This window comes from Chiloscyllium plagiosum, unplaced genomic scaffold (genome assembly GCF_037043375.1).
Source record: "Chiloscyllium plagiosum isolate Xiang-an unplaced genomic scaffold, Cpla_swu_hap1 HiC_scaffold_24, whole genome shotgun sequence".
NCBI classification, from domain to species: Eukaryota; Metazoa; Chordata; class Chondrichthyes; order Orectolobiformes; family Hemiscylliidae; genus Chiloscyllium; species Chiloscyllium plagiosum.
Genome location: NW_028270162.1, coordinates 26,807,733 through 26,824,496, shown reverse-complemented (window position 1 = coordinate 26,824,496; position 16,764 = coordinate 26,807,733). Strand labels below are relative to the sequence as shown.

Sequence of the window (16,764 nt, the reverse complement as noted above, 5' to 3'; positions counted from 1 at the left end):
GCAAATAGGAACACAGTAATAGACATTGATTCCTACAATAAAGAAAATATCTAAATTGAAGCTCGAGTTAACTAAGAATGTTAAGGAAAGCATCAAACTTTAACAAAAAGAACTGCACAAAGATGGCTGACAAGTTAGATGACTGGTCAGAATATAATTAATAGCAGAAAATGACTAAAAGGTTAATCAAGAGAAAAAAGTTAGAATATGTAAGGAAGCTAGCTAAGAATATAAAATTGGACAGTAAGAGTTTCTGTGGGTATTTGAAAATTAAAGGATTGAGAACGTGAATTTTAATCCTCTAGAGAATTAGAATGGGGGGCTAATTGTAGATAATAAGGAAATTACAGTTGAAATGAACAAACAGAGGAAACATAAAACATTCCATTAAATGTTGTAAATCAAGAGGTGGAAGGAGAGAGGAACTTGGTGAAATTACAATGATGAGGTAAGTGTTACTAAGCAAACTGATGGAGCTGTGCGTTGACAAGTCTCTGGTAGTCTTTATCCAGGGAAAAGAGGTCACTTATAAGGTCGTGGGGCAGTTGAACCTTTAATATTCATTTTCCAAAATTCAGGAAAGATTTCAATGGATGAGAAAGTAGCAACTATAATCTCTCTATTAAAGAAAGGAGAGAGACAGGAAACTGGAAACTATAGGCCAGCGTCATAAAATTGTACAGCACAGAAACAGACCCTTCGGTTCAACACGTCCATGCTGACCAGATATCCTAAATTGATCTGGTCTCATTTGCCAACATTTTGGTCCATTTCCCTCTAAACCCTTCCTAATCATGTACCCATCCAGATGCCCTTCTAAATATTGTATTTGTACCTGCCTCTACCAACTCCTCTGGCAGCTTATTCCATACACGCACCTCCCTCTGTGTGAAAAAGTTGCCCTTCATGTCTCTTTTAAATGTTTCCCTTCTCACCTTAAACCTGTGCTCTCTACAGTCATACAGTCAGTGATGTACAGCACAGAAACAGTGTTTTGGGCTTCCGTACCCTGGGAAAAAAAACTTAGTTATTCACCCTCATGATTTGACAAGCCTCTGTAAGGTCACCCTTCAGCCTCCAATACTCCAGGGAAAAACACCTATCATGGGGAAGGCGCTGAAATGCTCATCAGAGAGGTTATAGCTGAACACTTCAAAAAGCTCAATGTAATCAAAAAGAATCAGCTCGGTTTAATCAAAGGGAAATCATGTTTATGCAAAAGGAGAGCCTGCTTGCTATGTGCGGATTTCCAGAAGACATTTGCTAAGGTACCACATCAAATGTTATCATTGAAAGTAAAGGTTCATGGTATGGGGGTAGCATACTAGCACAGAAAGAAGACTGGCTGGCAGAAAACAGTGTACATTAATGGATCTTTATCTGTGATATGTAATGTGACAACTAGAGTCCTATAGAAGTCTGCTGGGCCTCAACTTTTTACAATTTACATCAATAATTTAGATTGGGGAGAAAAGGCAGGGTAACTAAATTTGCAGAGGACACCAAAGTAGGTAGGAAAATATACTGTGAAGATATAAGAAAGTTGCAGGTAGAAATAGATAGGTTAGGTGAGTGGATAAAAATCTGCTAGAGTATGATGAGGGAAAATATGAATTTGTTCACTTTGGCAGGAAGAATAAAAAAGCACAGTATCATTTGAATTGAGAATGACTGCAGAATTCTGAAGTGCAGACAAATGTTGCGTGAGTCACAAACTTTAGTATATAGAGACAGCATGTAATCAAGAAGGTGAATGGAATACTATCATTTATTGCAAGAGGAACTGACCATAAAAGGATGCTATGCTTCAGTGATGTGATGCCACATCACAAGCACTGTGTGCGATTTTGGTTTCCCTATTTAAAGCAGGATGTAAAGTAATTGACAATGATATCCAGAATAAGTGAATTGTCTTTGAGGAGAAGTTGAACAGGTTGGGCTTATCCAATGGAGTTTAGAACAGTGAGGGTTGACTTGATTGAAGTGTATCAGATTCTGAATGGTTTTGACAAGGTAGATATGAAAAGGATGTTTTCTCTTATAGATTTGTCCTGAAATAGGGGGCAGTGTTCTAAAATGAGGGGTCAAATAAAGAGCATTTTTTTTCTCTCAGAAGGTTATGTGACTTTGGAACTTTGCCAAAGAGAGGATAAATTCTTGTTAGTAGGGGAATGAAGAATTATTGGGAGTGAATGTGGAATTTGAAAAACAAACAGATGAGTTATGATCTCATTGAATGGTGGCGTAGTGCTGAGTGGCCAAATGGCCATCTTCTATTCCTATTTCATATGTTTGTATCATACTCAGTTATAAGAATGAAGTAGGCCATTCGACTTCTTTAGCCTGTTCCAGAATTCAATAAGATCATGACTGATTTTCACTCTCTTACACTATCCCCATATCCTTGACAACAATAATTGTTGGTAACCTAGTTTGACTGCTCAGTAATCCTTCCTGAACTTGACTACTTAAAATAAAATATTCCCGTAAAATGCACAAAGTGCTTTACAAACATCTTTTATTGCCTGTTACCTACCGCAGAGAAGAGACTGAAGATTTAGGTATTTCCACTTTACGATTCAGGTCCATTCCAGATTCCCATAAGGAGGCAATAACACCAGCATGAAGAAGATCCTCATCAGTGAGAAGACCATGTGCTGCAGCAGCATAGACATCATGTGGATTCAGGTGATAAAATCCAGAGGGATGATAGTTGGAATCTAGTTGTCTAAGATGTGCAAAATCATATGAATTATACAGTTCTGCTTGTAAGTAATTGGTATGTGAAGATCCAGTGTGAGGCTGCAAAGCAGGAAATGTCTGGTTGGAAGTTTCTGTCCACTGAGAATCTATTTCAATATTGTAGCTGTTGCCTTCTCTCGTAGTACAATCATCAGAAGCAGCTGATAAATGTGCTGTTGAAGACCCTTGAGTCCTGTGGAGTTCTGGCATAGAATGGAATCTGCAAATGTGAATATAAACATGGAGTGCAATATAATCTTTTTGAAAATATTCATAATGGCAGATCCAAAACTGAAATATTTAGTAATAATTAGCAGATCAAACAAAAATATGTCAAAAACAAACAGGCGAACAGTGAAGTTCCCAAGAAATATGTAGTGCACATCTTTTAATTCTTAGATACATTAGAGGACCTGAAATAATTACATGATTTATATTAACCTTGTTAGTGAACAAAGAACAAATAAAATTTACAGCCCAGGAACAGGCCGTTCGGCTCTCCAAGCCTGAGCCGATCCAAATGTACTGTCTAAACCGGTCGGTCAATTCCTAACCATTTGTATCCCTCTGCTCCCCACCTACTCATGCATCTGTCCAGACGCATCTTAAATGAATACTGTGCCTGCCTCTGCCAGCTCTGCTGGCAACACGTTCCAAATGCCCACCACCCTCTGTATGAAGTACTTGCCGCGTGTATCCTCCTTAAACTTTCCACCTCTCACCTTGAAAGCATGACCTCTCGTTATTGAATCCTTCACCCTGGGAAAAAGCTTGTCTCTATCCACCCTGTCTATACCTTTCATGATTTTGTAAACCTCAACCAGGTCCCCCTCAATCTCCTTTTTTCTAGTGAAAATAAACCTAACCTACTCAACCGTTCTTCATAGCTAGCACCTTTCATACCAGGCAACATCCTCGTAAACCTTCTCTGCACCCTCTCCAAAGCGTCCACATCCCTTTGGTAATGTGGCGACCAGAACTATACACAGTATTCTAAATGCGGCTGAACCAATGTCTTGTACAATTTTAACATGACTTGCCAGCTGTTATACTCAATACCCAGTCCAACAAAGGCAAGCATACTGTATGCCTTCTTGACCATTCTATCCACCTGTGCAGCAACCTTCAGGATACAATGGACCTGCACCCCCAGATCTCTCTGCCCATCAACTTTTCCCAAGGCTCTTCCATTCATTGTATAATTCACTCTAAAATTAGACTTGCCTAAATGCATCACCTCACATTTGTCTGGACTGAAAGCCATCTGCACTCTTCTGCCCAAGTCTCCAGTCTATCTATATCCTCCTGTAGTCTGACAGTCTCTTATGCTTTCTGCTACTCCACCACTCTTTGTGGAGTATTTGAATTGATGTCCCTGGGATTAAAGGGGCACAGGCAGCACAGATATGAAATAACCAAGAGACAAAAAGCAACTTTGTGCTGAGCAGTCTTACAGATTACAGAAGGTTTTCCTGTAGTTCTCTCCAAGGGTCAATGTTAGGACCATTTTCTGATATATTAATGGTCCATACTGTACCTGGGTATCAGGGACTTACAGCATGGAAAACAACTTATGTAGAAAGAATAAGGGCATATACAATTGTAAGGCTGGTATAGGAACACAGACACAAAAACAAAACAAACACAAAACTTTAAAAAGGTAACAGGACAAATTGAGAAGGTTACTAAAATCATAAGACCCATGACTTTATAGAAGATATATAAAGCACGAAACAAGGAAGTTATGCAAAAGCTTTCTAAATCAGAAGTTTAACATCAGCTGAAATATTTGGTCTAATTCTGGGCACCACATTTTAAGAAGGATATCAAGACTTTCAGGCAGGGTGCAGAGGAGAATTGCTAGAACATGACCAGGGGTGAGAGACATCAGTTATAAGGAAAGACGACAGAAATTGGGACTGTTTTCCGTCCAGCAAAGAAGATGAAGAGGAGATGCATTAAAGGTGCAAAAATTTGAAAGGTTTTGGTAGACCAAATACGAAGAAGTTGTTTCCACTGGTAGAAGGATAAATAACTCCAAGACATGGCTTTGAGATAACTGGCAGAACAAAACAAGGGTAATGAAAAGGCTTTTTTTGACAGGAATGCATGAAAGGATGGCACAAAAAGATTTAAAAGGAATTTGTATTCTAAATAAACATCAAGATTTGTAGGTCAGAGCAGGGAAGCAGAATGGACTGACTGGTTTCTAAAATGCAACTACAAGCTCTCTCAATCATGCAGTAGATACTTTTATGGTCCTGACTAATGTAGACCACAAAGAGTCCTAGCAATTCCATATCTACTGAATTGGGAACTCAGTTGGGATACTAGAATTGGTCTCAGCATTCTGAACTAGACAGGCAGATCAAAACAAAATGTCAGCTAAAGTTCAGCTTTTCAGTGTTAAATAATGTCCCCCTATTAGGAAAGCATCAGATAAGGTAAATTTATGAAGTGCCTCACAGTTGCACAGTTTCCCAATGTTCATCATTTTCAATATGACCACTTGGCTATTTTTTTAAATCACTTAGGGCCAGTATTCGTTGCCTATCTCTCATACCATTTCAGAGAGCAGTTGAGACTCAATCACATGGCTGTGGGTTTGGAGTCACACGTAGGCCAGAGCAGGTGGGATGGCAGATTCCATTCCCTGAAGTACATTAGTTTCAAGGTCATCAGTAGATTCTTAATTCCAAATTTTTTTTAATTGAATTCAAATTCATCTGCCGTGGCAGGATTCAAACTCAGGTTCCAAGAAAATTAGCTGAGTTTCTGGATTAATAGTCTAATGATAATACCAGTAGGCCATCGCCTCCCCATGTTTATAAAGTGACTGTCTCTGCTCCAGGAACTCTACTACTGTCTGGGGTGGGAGAAGAGCGAATGAGAAGAAGCATGAACTGCCTTGAATTCTGTTTTCGAAAACAAACTTTGATTCACATGTAGATTTTCAATTCCAAATGTAGTCTAGCTTCCTAACATCCAGAAATCCAGAGGGCAGTGGAATTTGTTTTACAGAGTCATAAATGTTGATTTATCACTATCAAAGGTCCAAATCTGTATTCAAACAATCACACTGTCACAATTAATGCTAAATGTTCAAATCCACATTAAATTGTATTCTAATGCTTTTTGAAATGATGCCATAGTTCAATCCCTCAAAGCAGCAAATCAGCTTTTGAAGTTAAAGTCTAAGTTGAAACTCCAAAGATACTCAGAATTTCAGCCTAAAATACTGCTGCACTCTGTTCATTGATTCTCAGTTCCACTCATAATTGATTCTGCTGCTCTGTTCCAGGAATAAAGTTGGTGCCATACATAGCATTACATAATTTACTAAATTAGGAATTTCTACCTGAAGTACATGATCTGCATCCAGGAATAAAGCAACATCACCAGGTAGGATTATAGCCAGAACAGCCAATAATGAGCACATCAAACAAGGTGGGGTACTCTAGGCCCCCACTCAGACCACCTGTTGCGCCTCATGGTGGAGGTGGCCTTCCTCAGGTCCAAATTAAACACCACTGATAAATTTGTTAGCACTGTCTGCCTTCCACAGCCAAATATGTACCCCACTGATCTTGAAGAAATATCACATGGAGCTCACCAGTGTACCTCAGGTCTTCCATAAAGTGGGCACCAAAGGGCACATTCAACACCAAAAAACTCAATTTTATTTATTAAGTTAACTTCATTTTCAAGATGATTCAGGTGTTATTGTTTCTCCTTTTCAAAACAATTTAGTCAGACTATTATTTAAGTTCAGTACACTTCAGCAGCCTTTTAGCCAGCATCACCTTAATCGTCAATTAAGAAATGTCGAGTACTCTTGTAAACCACAGGAGAAACAGGAAGTATCTGAGTGGTTGTCCCTTCCCCTCTCAGTCTTAGTAGTGATGGCTAGTGGAGTGGCACTGTGAGGTAGGATGAGTGATGTTTCAGGTTTTTTTGAAGAGGACTCTGAATAAATGTAATCTTTTGTATTTTAATTTTATAAATGCCTAAGTTGTGAAGCCAAAACATCTACCATTATCCAGAATACACCATTCTTAATGCAGAATTTCAAAATGTCTTCTCCTCAGCCCTCATCAAGATACAGAGCCCCTCAGCATCAAGGGACAATATGTATGAAGTACTTAACAATTCTAAAATGGCTGATGCTGACTGACTCAAAGAATTTGGAGATACAAATCAACTCTTTATATGTGCTCAGGGAGATAAAAAGTGGTTAAAGTACATCACAATAATATACTTAACTGTTACATCTATTATGAGTACAGTACTACTGTAAAGTAAAAGCTATTTTTATCTGTGTTCTATTTAGAGAGGAGTCTTTTTAAGAAAAGCAGATAAACATACTCTAGTTCACTACTTAATAAAGTAGTACCAAGTCACAAATCAGGGAGGCCACAATCAGCAGTTTTTAATCACGGCAGGATACCCCACCCAATGGTATAGCTGAACATTTAAATAAAGTGGTTGTTTGTGATCGTGCAATGTCAGCGTGACATGGCTTGCAACTTGTTCTCCTAATCCGATTTGTATCTTCAGCAACTAATTCTGTATAAGGTGAGTGGATTTAATTACCTACACTTGATGCTGCCAAATTGTTTTTAGCACTTTTTTTTGCCAACATGTTCAATTTCAAAAGCTTTTAAATTGTCTTTCCGTTTATTTGTCAACTTCTCTTTTTTTTCCAAAGAAAATTAACTCAAGTTGCACGAAAAGAATGAATGGTACAAAATTAGAACTAAAAGCAAGAGTTGCAATTATATGGCCCATTAACCATCTGTTAGATAGGTAGCAGTATTTCAGATATAATTATGACATTGCTTTAAAGTGGCCAGTGTTAAAACGGCAAACACTGAAACCATTTCATGTGACAGAAGCCATGAACTGGAATGAGATAGATTTCTCTATAACATAACCTTTTAGAAGATGACATATTTACATTACTTTTGGATAGCAACTTACACACCCATGCTTTACATTTTTTACTAAGTTTTATTTTTGTTTGGGTAGAACATTTCTGTCCTTTCATTGTACTGTGCTTTTATGTTTTACAATGAGTGCGGCTTTGGAGTAAGTAGTATTATATCATTGTAAAGAATAAAGAATAGCTGCTATAAACAAAATGTACAACTACAAATTTATTCCTAATTAAAATCGCATAGCAATTACTACATTGTATACTAGCTACACTGCCTGGAAGACTATCACACTATAAAAAAGGCATTATAAAACAGTGTGTACTGTTCTTTAACCATGCAAAGGTTCCACTGAAGATCTTCAGAGTTCATCCATCCCAAGACAGATTACTCTTTTTTTTAAGTGAGGTAGATAGATGTTTTGAGCCCAAAAGGCAATAGGAATGCTGCAGTTGGCATCCGCTCAAAGTCATTGTGTAATTCAAAGGAAGAACAAGATTGAGGTTAAATTGTTTTATCTCACACAACTCAAAACTGAAAGGCCAAGAACATCCACAGATCTACCCTCTAACAAGTAGCTAATACTCCAAAATTATTGCAGGCAAGATTAGAGTGGGGATAAAACTGTGCCAAATGGCTCCCAATCATTCAATCTATAAAGAACCACCAGATGTTTTCCAAGGGAGCATTGTGAAAGAAAGCCACATTATAGACCTGCCTGCAGCCTGCTGAAAAGCATTAGCAGAACTCTGATAGCAGGTTGTCCATCTGCCATCTCAGTCAAGAATAATACAGGAAGAATGCAATTTCAACACAAGTGAATTTCCCTCTATAAATATTAGAAAGTATAGTGTGTTGCAAACTAAATACTTGTCAAAACAGACTGCATTAACATATGGCAATTCTTATAAAAATAAAACTATGAAATAGGGAACAGAAATTTGTACATAACATTTACAACATTTCCACTGTATATTATATGTTGACAAAAAGTCCTAAGCTTAAAATGTTCTGCTCACCTCTCAGTGTTACTAACAGGAAGATGATATTTTGCTGGAGAGAAGATAAATGGAATCCAGGAGTTATGTTGCAGAAACTTACAGATAGCCAGCCTTTCAACAGCATCTATCAATGAGTTTGACAACTCCTGGCAAAATAAAAATCTATACCTATCTGAATAAAAATAATGTCAAGGATATTCAAATCAGTTGGACCAAGTGTAGGTATGGCAGATTTCAACCATTCAACTTCACATTTTGTTTTTGCATGAATGTACTTTACATGTCATGAGAATGACTGCACTCAAAGGATTAAAAAAAATACTCATTGAGTGTACAGCCAGAACAAAAGCATTCTTTATCAATGCCCAAAATTAAAGAAAAATGCATTTTAGAGCAGTAAAAATGTATGCAACAGCTAATTTGATAACATGTTTTATCCCAGAAGTTAATCACATTTCACAGAATTGTTACAACATAGGAGAGCATTCTCCAGTCCTTTGTCTGTGCTGGCTCTCTGAAATGAGCAATGCACCCAATGTCATTTCCTTCCCTTCTTCCAGTAAACCTCCACATTCTTCCTTTATAGTTAATAATCCAATTCCTTTTTGATTGCTTTGATTGAACCTACCTCCACCACACTCTTCAGCAGCACATTCCACGGTATAATCACTGACAGTATAAGTTTCCCCCTTCATCTCTATTGTTTCTTTTGCTAATTAATTTATATATGTGACTTCTTGTTCTTTATCATCTTATTGATGTGAACAGTTTTTTCTTATTTACACTGTCTAGGTCCCACTGCCTCTACACGTTGTCTGAAAATTCATACCTGCTGCACTATATTGCAACTAAAGGCATTTTTCAAACACAGTTGCCAATGTGTTTTAGCAGTTTATGTACTTGTGGAAAGATCAAAATGTTCTCTTTACTTCAATAAAATGTGAAACAATTTTTTTCAAATTAATAGAAGAATTAAATAGCCAAATCAAATCTCAGGCTGACTTACTAGGGTATAGCAGTAATATCTAACACATAATCAACTTTTTGAGAAGATTTGTAGCTCAGGTTGAGGTTCTGGATGCAAGTTTGCTCACTGAGCTGGAAGGTTTGTTTTCAGACATTTCACTACCGTACTAGGTGAGCCTCTGGTGAAGCGCTGGTGTTATGTCCCGCTTTCTATTTATATGTTGAAGTTTCCTTGGGCTGTCGATGTCATTTCCTGTGTTGGTGGTGTCATTTGGACCCCATTTACCACCCTCTGAGAAAGAGAACAGGAAACAATTTGGATCCCATCTACCACCCTCTTGAGAAAAAGAACAGGAAATGACATCACTACATAGGAAATGACACCAACACAAAAGATGACACCACCAATCCAAGGGAGCCTAAACACATAAATAGAAAGCAGGACATAACACCAGTGCTTCACCAGAGGCTCACTGATTATGTTACCTGGTATGATGACAAAATGTCTGAAAAGAATCTTGTAGCTCAGCAAGCAAACTAACATCCTTTATGATAAACATATATGAAGACACTGGTTTAACCTCAGCTAGAGTATTGTGTACAATTCTGGGGACTATATCATAGGAAGGATATGAACACATTGTAAACAATGAAGAAGAGATTTACAAGAATGGTTCCAGGGTTGAGAAACTTCAGTTATAAGGAAAGACTGGAGGAGTTGGTACTGTTTTCTTCTTGAACAGAAGGAGGCTGAGGAACTTTGGCAGAAGTTTTCAAAATCGTAAGCGGTCTGGGTCTAGACAGAGTGGATAGAGGCAAACTGCTCCCGCTTCTAAATGAATTGAGAACCAGAGAGTTCAGATTTTTCAAAATAAAGCAGATGCAAGGTGGGAAAAACCTTTTTCACACAGTGAGTAGTTAGGGTATGGAATGCATTGCATGGACGTATGGTGGAAGCAGGTGCAGCTGTAGATTTCAAGATTATTTCAATTTAAGTAATGTGTAAGGCTACAGAGAACCTACAGGAGATTGGCAATAGGTTAAAATGTTTTGAGAGCTACTGCAGATACAATAGGCTGATCTCCTCCAGCGCTGTAACAATTATGTGATTCTGTTCACACAGGTGTTGATATAACATGTTAGAATGGTTGAGACTTAAATGGGATCTTCTGGCTAAGAGTTAGAGACACTACCACTGTGCCACTTTCTTCTCTACCCAGACGTGCAATTATGCACAACTGAGCAAGCTTCCCACCTTCCCAAGGGGAATTACAACAGGACCTCAGATTACAACGGGATCTTGATCAGATGGGTCAATGGGCTGAGAAATGACAGATGGAGTTTAATTTAGATAAATGTGAGGTGCTGCATTTTGGGAAAGCAAATCTTAACAGGACTTATACACTTAATGGGAAGGTCCTAGGGAGTGTTGCTGTACAAAGAGACCTTGGAATGCACGTTCATAGCTCCTGGAAAAGGAGTCGCAGATAGATAGGATAGTGAAGGCAACGTTTGGTATGCTTTCCATTGTTAGTCAGAGTACTGAGTACAGGATTTGGGAGGTTATGTTGTGGCTGTACAGGACATTGGTTAGGCCACTGTTGGAATATTGTATGCAATTCTCGTCTCCTTCCTATAGAAAAGATGTTGCGAAACTTAAAAGGATTCAGAAATGATTTACAAGGATGTTGCGAGGGTGGAGGATTTGAACTATAGGGAGAGGGTGAATAAGCTAGGGCTGTTTTCCCTGGAGTGTTGGAGGCTGAGGTTTATAAAATCATGAGGGGCATGGATAGGATAAATAGACAAAGTCTTTTCCCTGGAGTGGGTGAGTCCAGACTAGAGGGCATAGGTTTAGGGTGAGATGGGAAGCATATAAAAGAAACTTAAGGGGCAAATATTTCACGCAGAGGGTGGCACGTGTTTGGATTGAGCTGCCAAAGGAAGTGGTGGAGGCTAATACAATTGCAACATTTAAAAGGCATCTGGATGGGTATATGAATAGGAATGGTTTGGAGGGATATAGGCCGGATGCTGGCAGGTGGGACTAGATTGGGTTGGGATATCTGGTTGGCATGGACAAGGTGGACCGAAGGGTCTGTTTCCGTGCTGTATATCTCTATGACTATGACTTTTTTTTTGCTTTCTACTAAAACTAGCAACCACCACCAGTAAAACGTCTGTGAAATTTACAAGCAAAGCCAATTACTAGCAATGCAAGCCATCAAAGGTGAAGTGGGTAGGGATAGTGAGAAGGGACTAAATTGAAATAGAGTTGGAGGGGCAAATAAAGCACTGTATACCCCGTGGTGCCCACCTCTCTCTGAAGGCATCAATAGCATTAGTGCCATCACGTGCTCCTTCTCCAAGGACACCTGGGCATGAACATAACCGATGAAGGAGGCTGACTGTCAGCAGAAATCCTTTAAATTATTGAATAACAACTGTTGCAACCAGTTTGAAAATTCTGATTGGGAATTTAATTTACAACATAGTGGATTACACACCTGCAAAGTTACTCAGAGTTTTAACCCATTCTCCTGCAACTATCAGAAAGGATACAGGTCAGCCCAACAATAATTCCACAGATATGGAGAAAGACAGATGAACCTGGAATAATAAGGTAGGCAACAGGGAGGAATATCCAAGGTACTGCTGCAACTCTGATGGTCCTTTTCATTCCAGAATTACAACAACTTAGTGTCACCATAGCAAACTGAACAGTTGTAAAACCACACACTGGTGTTTCATCAAGACTTAGTAATTTGCCCAAAAGAAGATAAAACAATGCAGAAAAAACAGCAAAAAGGATGGTGAGGTAGAAGTATCGAATGGTGCCCAACTGTTGCTCCAGGCGGCTGCTCAAGACAACTAACAATGCAACATTGATGAGCAAGGCAAAGACATTGTCATGGGAAAAGCAGTAGCTCAGTAAACGGTACACTGTTGGAATAAAAAAGGAGGTAGTTAATTTACGGTGACTAATGGTGTAGCACATTTTTAAAATATACATACAATCAATAATTGTAGAACAACTCACACAACTTATCTGCAGTTGTGTACGGAAAATTGTGATTGTCCAGCAAATGCTGCACAATAGTTAATAAGGTTTGACAGCCAACATACTATAACAACTCTTTCTTCAGGAAAACTGTAATTAATAATATACTTTGTTTTAATTTTGGCTTCTCAAGTGGGACAAGCAGTGCTGTCAGACATAAACAAGTTCAGTATTTCATAGAATCCCTACAGTGTGGAAGCAGGCCATTCGATCCATCAAGTCCACAACAAACCTCTGAAGAGCATCCCACCCAGACCCACACCCTGTAACCCTCATTTACCATGGCTAATCAACTTGGTCTGCACATTCATGGATGCTATGGGTAATTTAGCATGGACAATCCACCCAACCTGCACATCTTTGCACTATGGGAGGAAACCAGAGCACCTCAAAAAACTCTCACAGACATAAGGAGAATGTGCAAACTCCACACAACCAGTTGCCTGAGGGTGCAATCAAACACAGGTCCTTGGTGCTATGAGAGCAGTAGTGCTAACCACTGTCACTATTTTGTCTATGCTGAACTTGCAAAGCGGGAGTGGGTGAAACACAAATGACTTCACAATCCTGGACCTGAAAAGTATAAAATCAGCTTGAAATCCCATCACTATTTAGTGGCATCCAGAGACCTCCTTGGAAGAACATGAACTTGTGGATAAAGGCAGGATCAGGAGCAACTATGGTGACTCCAACATAAAAAACATACTAACATCGTTAGGATTAAACAAGCACAACACTTGGAAGAAAATTTAGATAGGCGAAAGTGAGGACTGCAGATGCTTGAAACCAGAGTTTAGATTAGAGTGGTGCTGGAAAAGCACAGCAGACCAGGCAGCATTTGAGAGCAGGAAAATTGATGTTTCGGGCAAAAGGCCTTCATCAGGAATGGGGCCATCGACATTTCAGGCAAAAGGCCTTCATCAGGAATGGGGGCCATCAATGTTTCGGGCAAAAGGCCTTCATCAGGAATGGGGGCCAAAAGGCACTGGCTGCTTGCCAGGGATGGCCTACTACCAAATAGTACTAAAGCCAAGCCCCATCAAGCATCCATACTTCAAGTGAGCATTGTCAAATGGTTATCGGGACTAGGAGCACTAGGCAAACTTTGCCTCACTAACCCAGGAATGGGCTGGAATTTCAAAGCAGAATTCAGATGAATTCTGGGTCCTAACCTCAGATGCATCACTCCCAGACAACTATTTTTCAATGCAAAGGCCTAATTGGAGATGAGAGTAACAGAACACTTTGAGAGTCAGAAGCTACCTGTCTAGTATTGGGAGCTGCTGGTATCTTGTTGATTAGAGTAAGCATTGAGTGTAGGAGTTGGGAGGTCATGTTGCAGCTTTTTAGGACATTGGTTAGGCCACTTTTGGGATATTGTGTGCAATTCTAGTCTCCCTCCTATGGAAGGATGTTTTGAAACTTGAAGGATTCAGAAAAGAAATACAAGGATATTGCCCGGGTTGAAAGATTTGACCTGTATGGAGAGGTTGAATAGGCTGGGGCTGTTTTCCCTGGAGCATCGGAGGCTGACAGGTGACCTTGTAGAGGTTTATAAAATCATGAGGGGCATAGATAAGATAAAAAAGATCTTTTCCCTGGGGTGGAGGTGTCCAGAAGTAGAGGGCATAGGTTTAGGGTAAGAGTAGCAAGATTTAAAAGGGATCTAAGGGGCAACTTTTTCACTTAGAAGGTGGTACATGTATGGAATGAGCTGCCACAGGAACTGGTGGAGGCTGGTACAATTACAACATTTAAAAGGCATCTGGATGGGTATATGAATAGGAAGGGTTAAAGGGATATGGGCCTAGTGCTGGCAAATGGTACTAGATTAATTTAGGATATCTGGTTGGTGTGGACAAGTTGGAACGAGTAATCTGTTTCCATGCTGAACTCTAATCAAGAATTCAAACACAGCAGAAAGAATGGAAAGATTCTTGGTAGTGTAGATGAGCAGAGAGATCTCGGTGTCCACGTAGATTAGATTCCCTACAGTGTGGAAACTGGCCCTTTGGCCCAACAAGTCCACACCAACCCTCCGAAGAGTAACCCACCCAGACCGATTTCCCTCTGACTAATGCACTAACACTATGGGCAATTTAACATGGCCAATTCACCTGACCTGCACATCTTTAGACTGCGGGAGGATACCAGAGCACCCGGAGGAAACCCACGCAGACACGGGGAGAATATGCAAACTCCACACAGTCTCCCAAGGCTGGAATCGAACCTGGGACCCTGGTGCTGTGAGGCAGCAATGCTAACCACTGAGTCACCGTACATAGATCCTTGAAATTTGCCACCCAGGTTGATAGGGTTAGATTTTAGATTTAGATTACATTACAGCGTGGAAACAGGCCCTTCGGCCCAACAAGTCCACACCGACCCGCCGAAGCGCAACCCACCCATACCCCTACATTTACCCCTTGCCTAACACTACGGGCAATTTAACATGGCCAATTCACCTGACCTGCACATCTTTGGACTGTGGGAGGAAACCGGAGCACCCGGAGGAAACCCACGCAGACACGGGGAGAACGTGCAAACTCCACACAGTCAGTCGCCTGAGGCGGGAATTGAACCCGGGTCTCAGGCGCTGTGAGGCAGCAGTGCTAACCACTGTGCCACCGTGCCGCCCATACGAAGGTGTACGGTCTGTTAGTTTTTATTAGTACAGGGTTTGAGTTTCGGAGCCAAGAGGTCATGCTGCAGCTGTACAAAACTCTGGTGTGGCCGCACTTTGAGTACTGCACACAGTTCTGGCCACATTCTAGGAAGGATATGGAGGCTTTGGAGAGGGTTCAGAAGAGATTTACTAGGATGTTGCCTGATATGGAGGGAAGGTCTTACGAGGAAAGGCTGAGGGACTTGAAGCTGTTTTCGTTAGAGAGGAGGAAGTTGAGAGGTGACTTAATTGAGACATATAAGATTATCAGAGGGTTAGATAGGGTGGACAGTGAGAGCCTTTTTCCTTGGATGGTGATGGCTAGCACGAGAGGATATAGCTTTAAATTGAGGGGTGATAGATATAGGACAGATGTCAGGAGGTAGTTTCTTTACTCAGTAGTAGGGGAGAAATGCACTGCCTGCAACAGTAGTAGACTCACCAACTTTAAGGGCATTTAAATGGTCATTGGATAGGCATATGGATGAGAATGGAATAGTGTAGGTTGGATGGGCTTCAGATTGATTTCACAGACAGCATAACATCGAGGGTCAAAGGGCGCTAGAACGTTTTATGTTCTAAGCAGGGCACATACATATTTGTTTGCTTTGATATTTATTCAAATATGTGGGGCCACTGTGTTAAAATGTTTGGAACAATAGTTGGCCTTTCAGCCTATGAGCCTGCTTTGCAATAGCAATGGAATAATCTGTACTTCAACTTCACTCACCTGCTAAAGCTCCATATCATTTGCCTAACAATAATCTCATTTTGTGCTGTGACCCACTCCTTCCTAACAGAGTCAGAATCTCTTTCTGGAGAGAAAATAAGCCCTAATTAAGGTTTGAGGAATGGAGGAAGTGTGGGTTCATATTTACACTGAAGATCCCTTGGTTGGTCGAATGGCCTATATCTCCCTGTGGCATACTCACCTTTCTCTACCATATTCTTTAGCCATGGAAACATCTTATATAATTAGTTCAAAGAACTTTTAACTTTATTCCTTTATTTTTGTCATTTATATTAAGGACTTTAATGTTAACTATTGTCTTTTTTTTTTATTTTTCCACTTATTCTATAAAGATAATGCTTAACTTTTTAAACTTGCGTTTCTTTTACTACCTGTACTTAAAGTTTTTTGTATCGAAGTACTTTTGTACCTAAGATAGTGCCATGCGGTGTGACATTATACACTTTTCACAAGACAATAAAATTTAAACCTAAATCTAATCCTGCCAAAACGTTAATGCTTCCCTTCCATCAATACTATTCTATCATTATCATTTAAGCCTACTTTGGGCTTTACTCAATATTTCATGCTTTTTGCTCTTGTTCTTCTGGCTTTACACAGGTCTACATAGTTTTAGAGATTACCAAAGCAGATTCTGAATGGTC

General features: G+C 39.8%; 1 protein-coding gene across 1 annotated transcript in view; it reads right to left on the bottom strand.

Moving 5' to 3' along the window:
* The window catches only part of rhbdd3 (rhomboid domain containing 3), a 32,202-nt gene that overhangs the window by 1,021 nt on the left and 14,417 nt on the right, over positions 1-16,764 (bottom strand). Inside the window, exons 2-4 of the mRNA XM_087999999.1 lie at positions 12,206-12,586; positions 8,696-8,849; positions 2,537-2,962 (exon numbers count right to left, since the gene is read on the bottom strand). Coding sequence (XP_087856125.1) covers positions 2,537-2,962; positions 8,696-8,849; positions 12,206-12,586 — 961 coding nt within the window. The remainder of the gene's footprint in view (positions 1-2,536; positions 2,963-8,695; positions 8,850-12,205; positions 12,587-16,764) is intronic.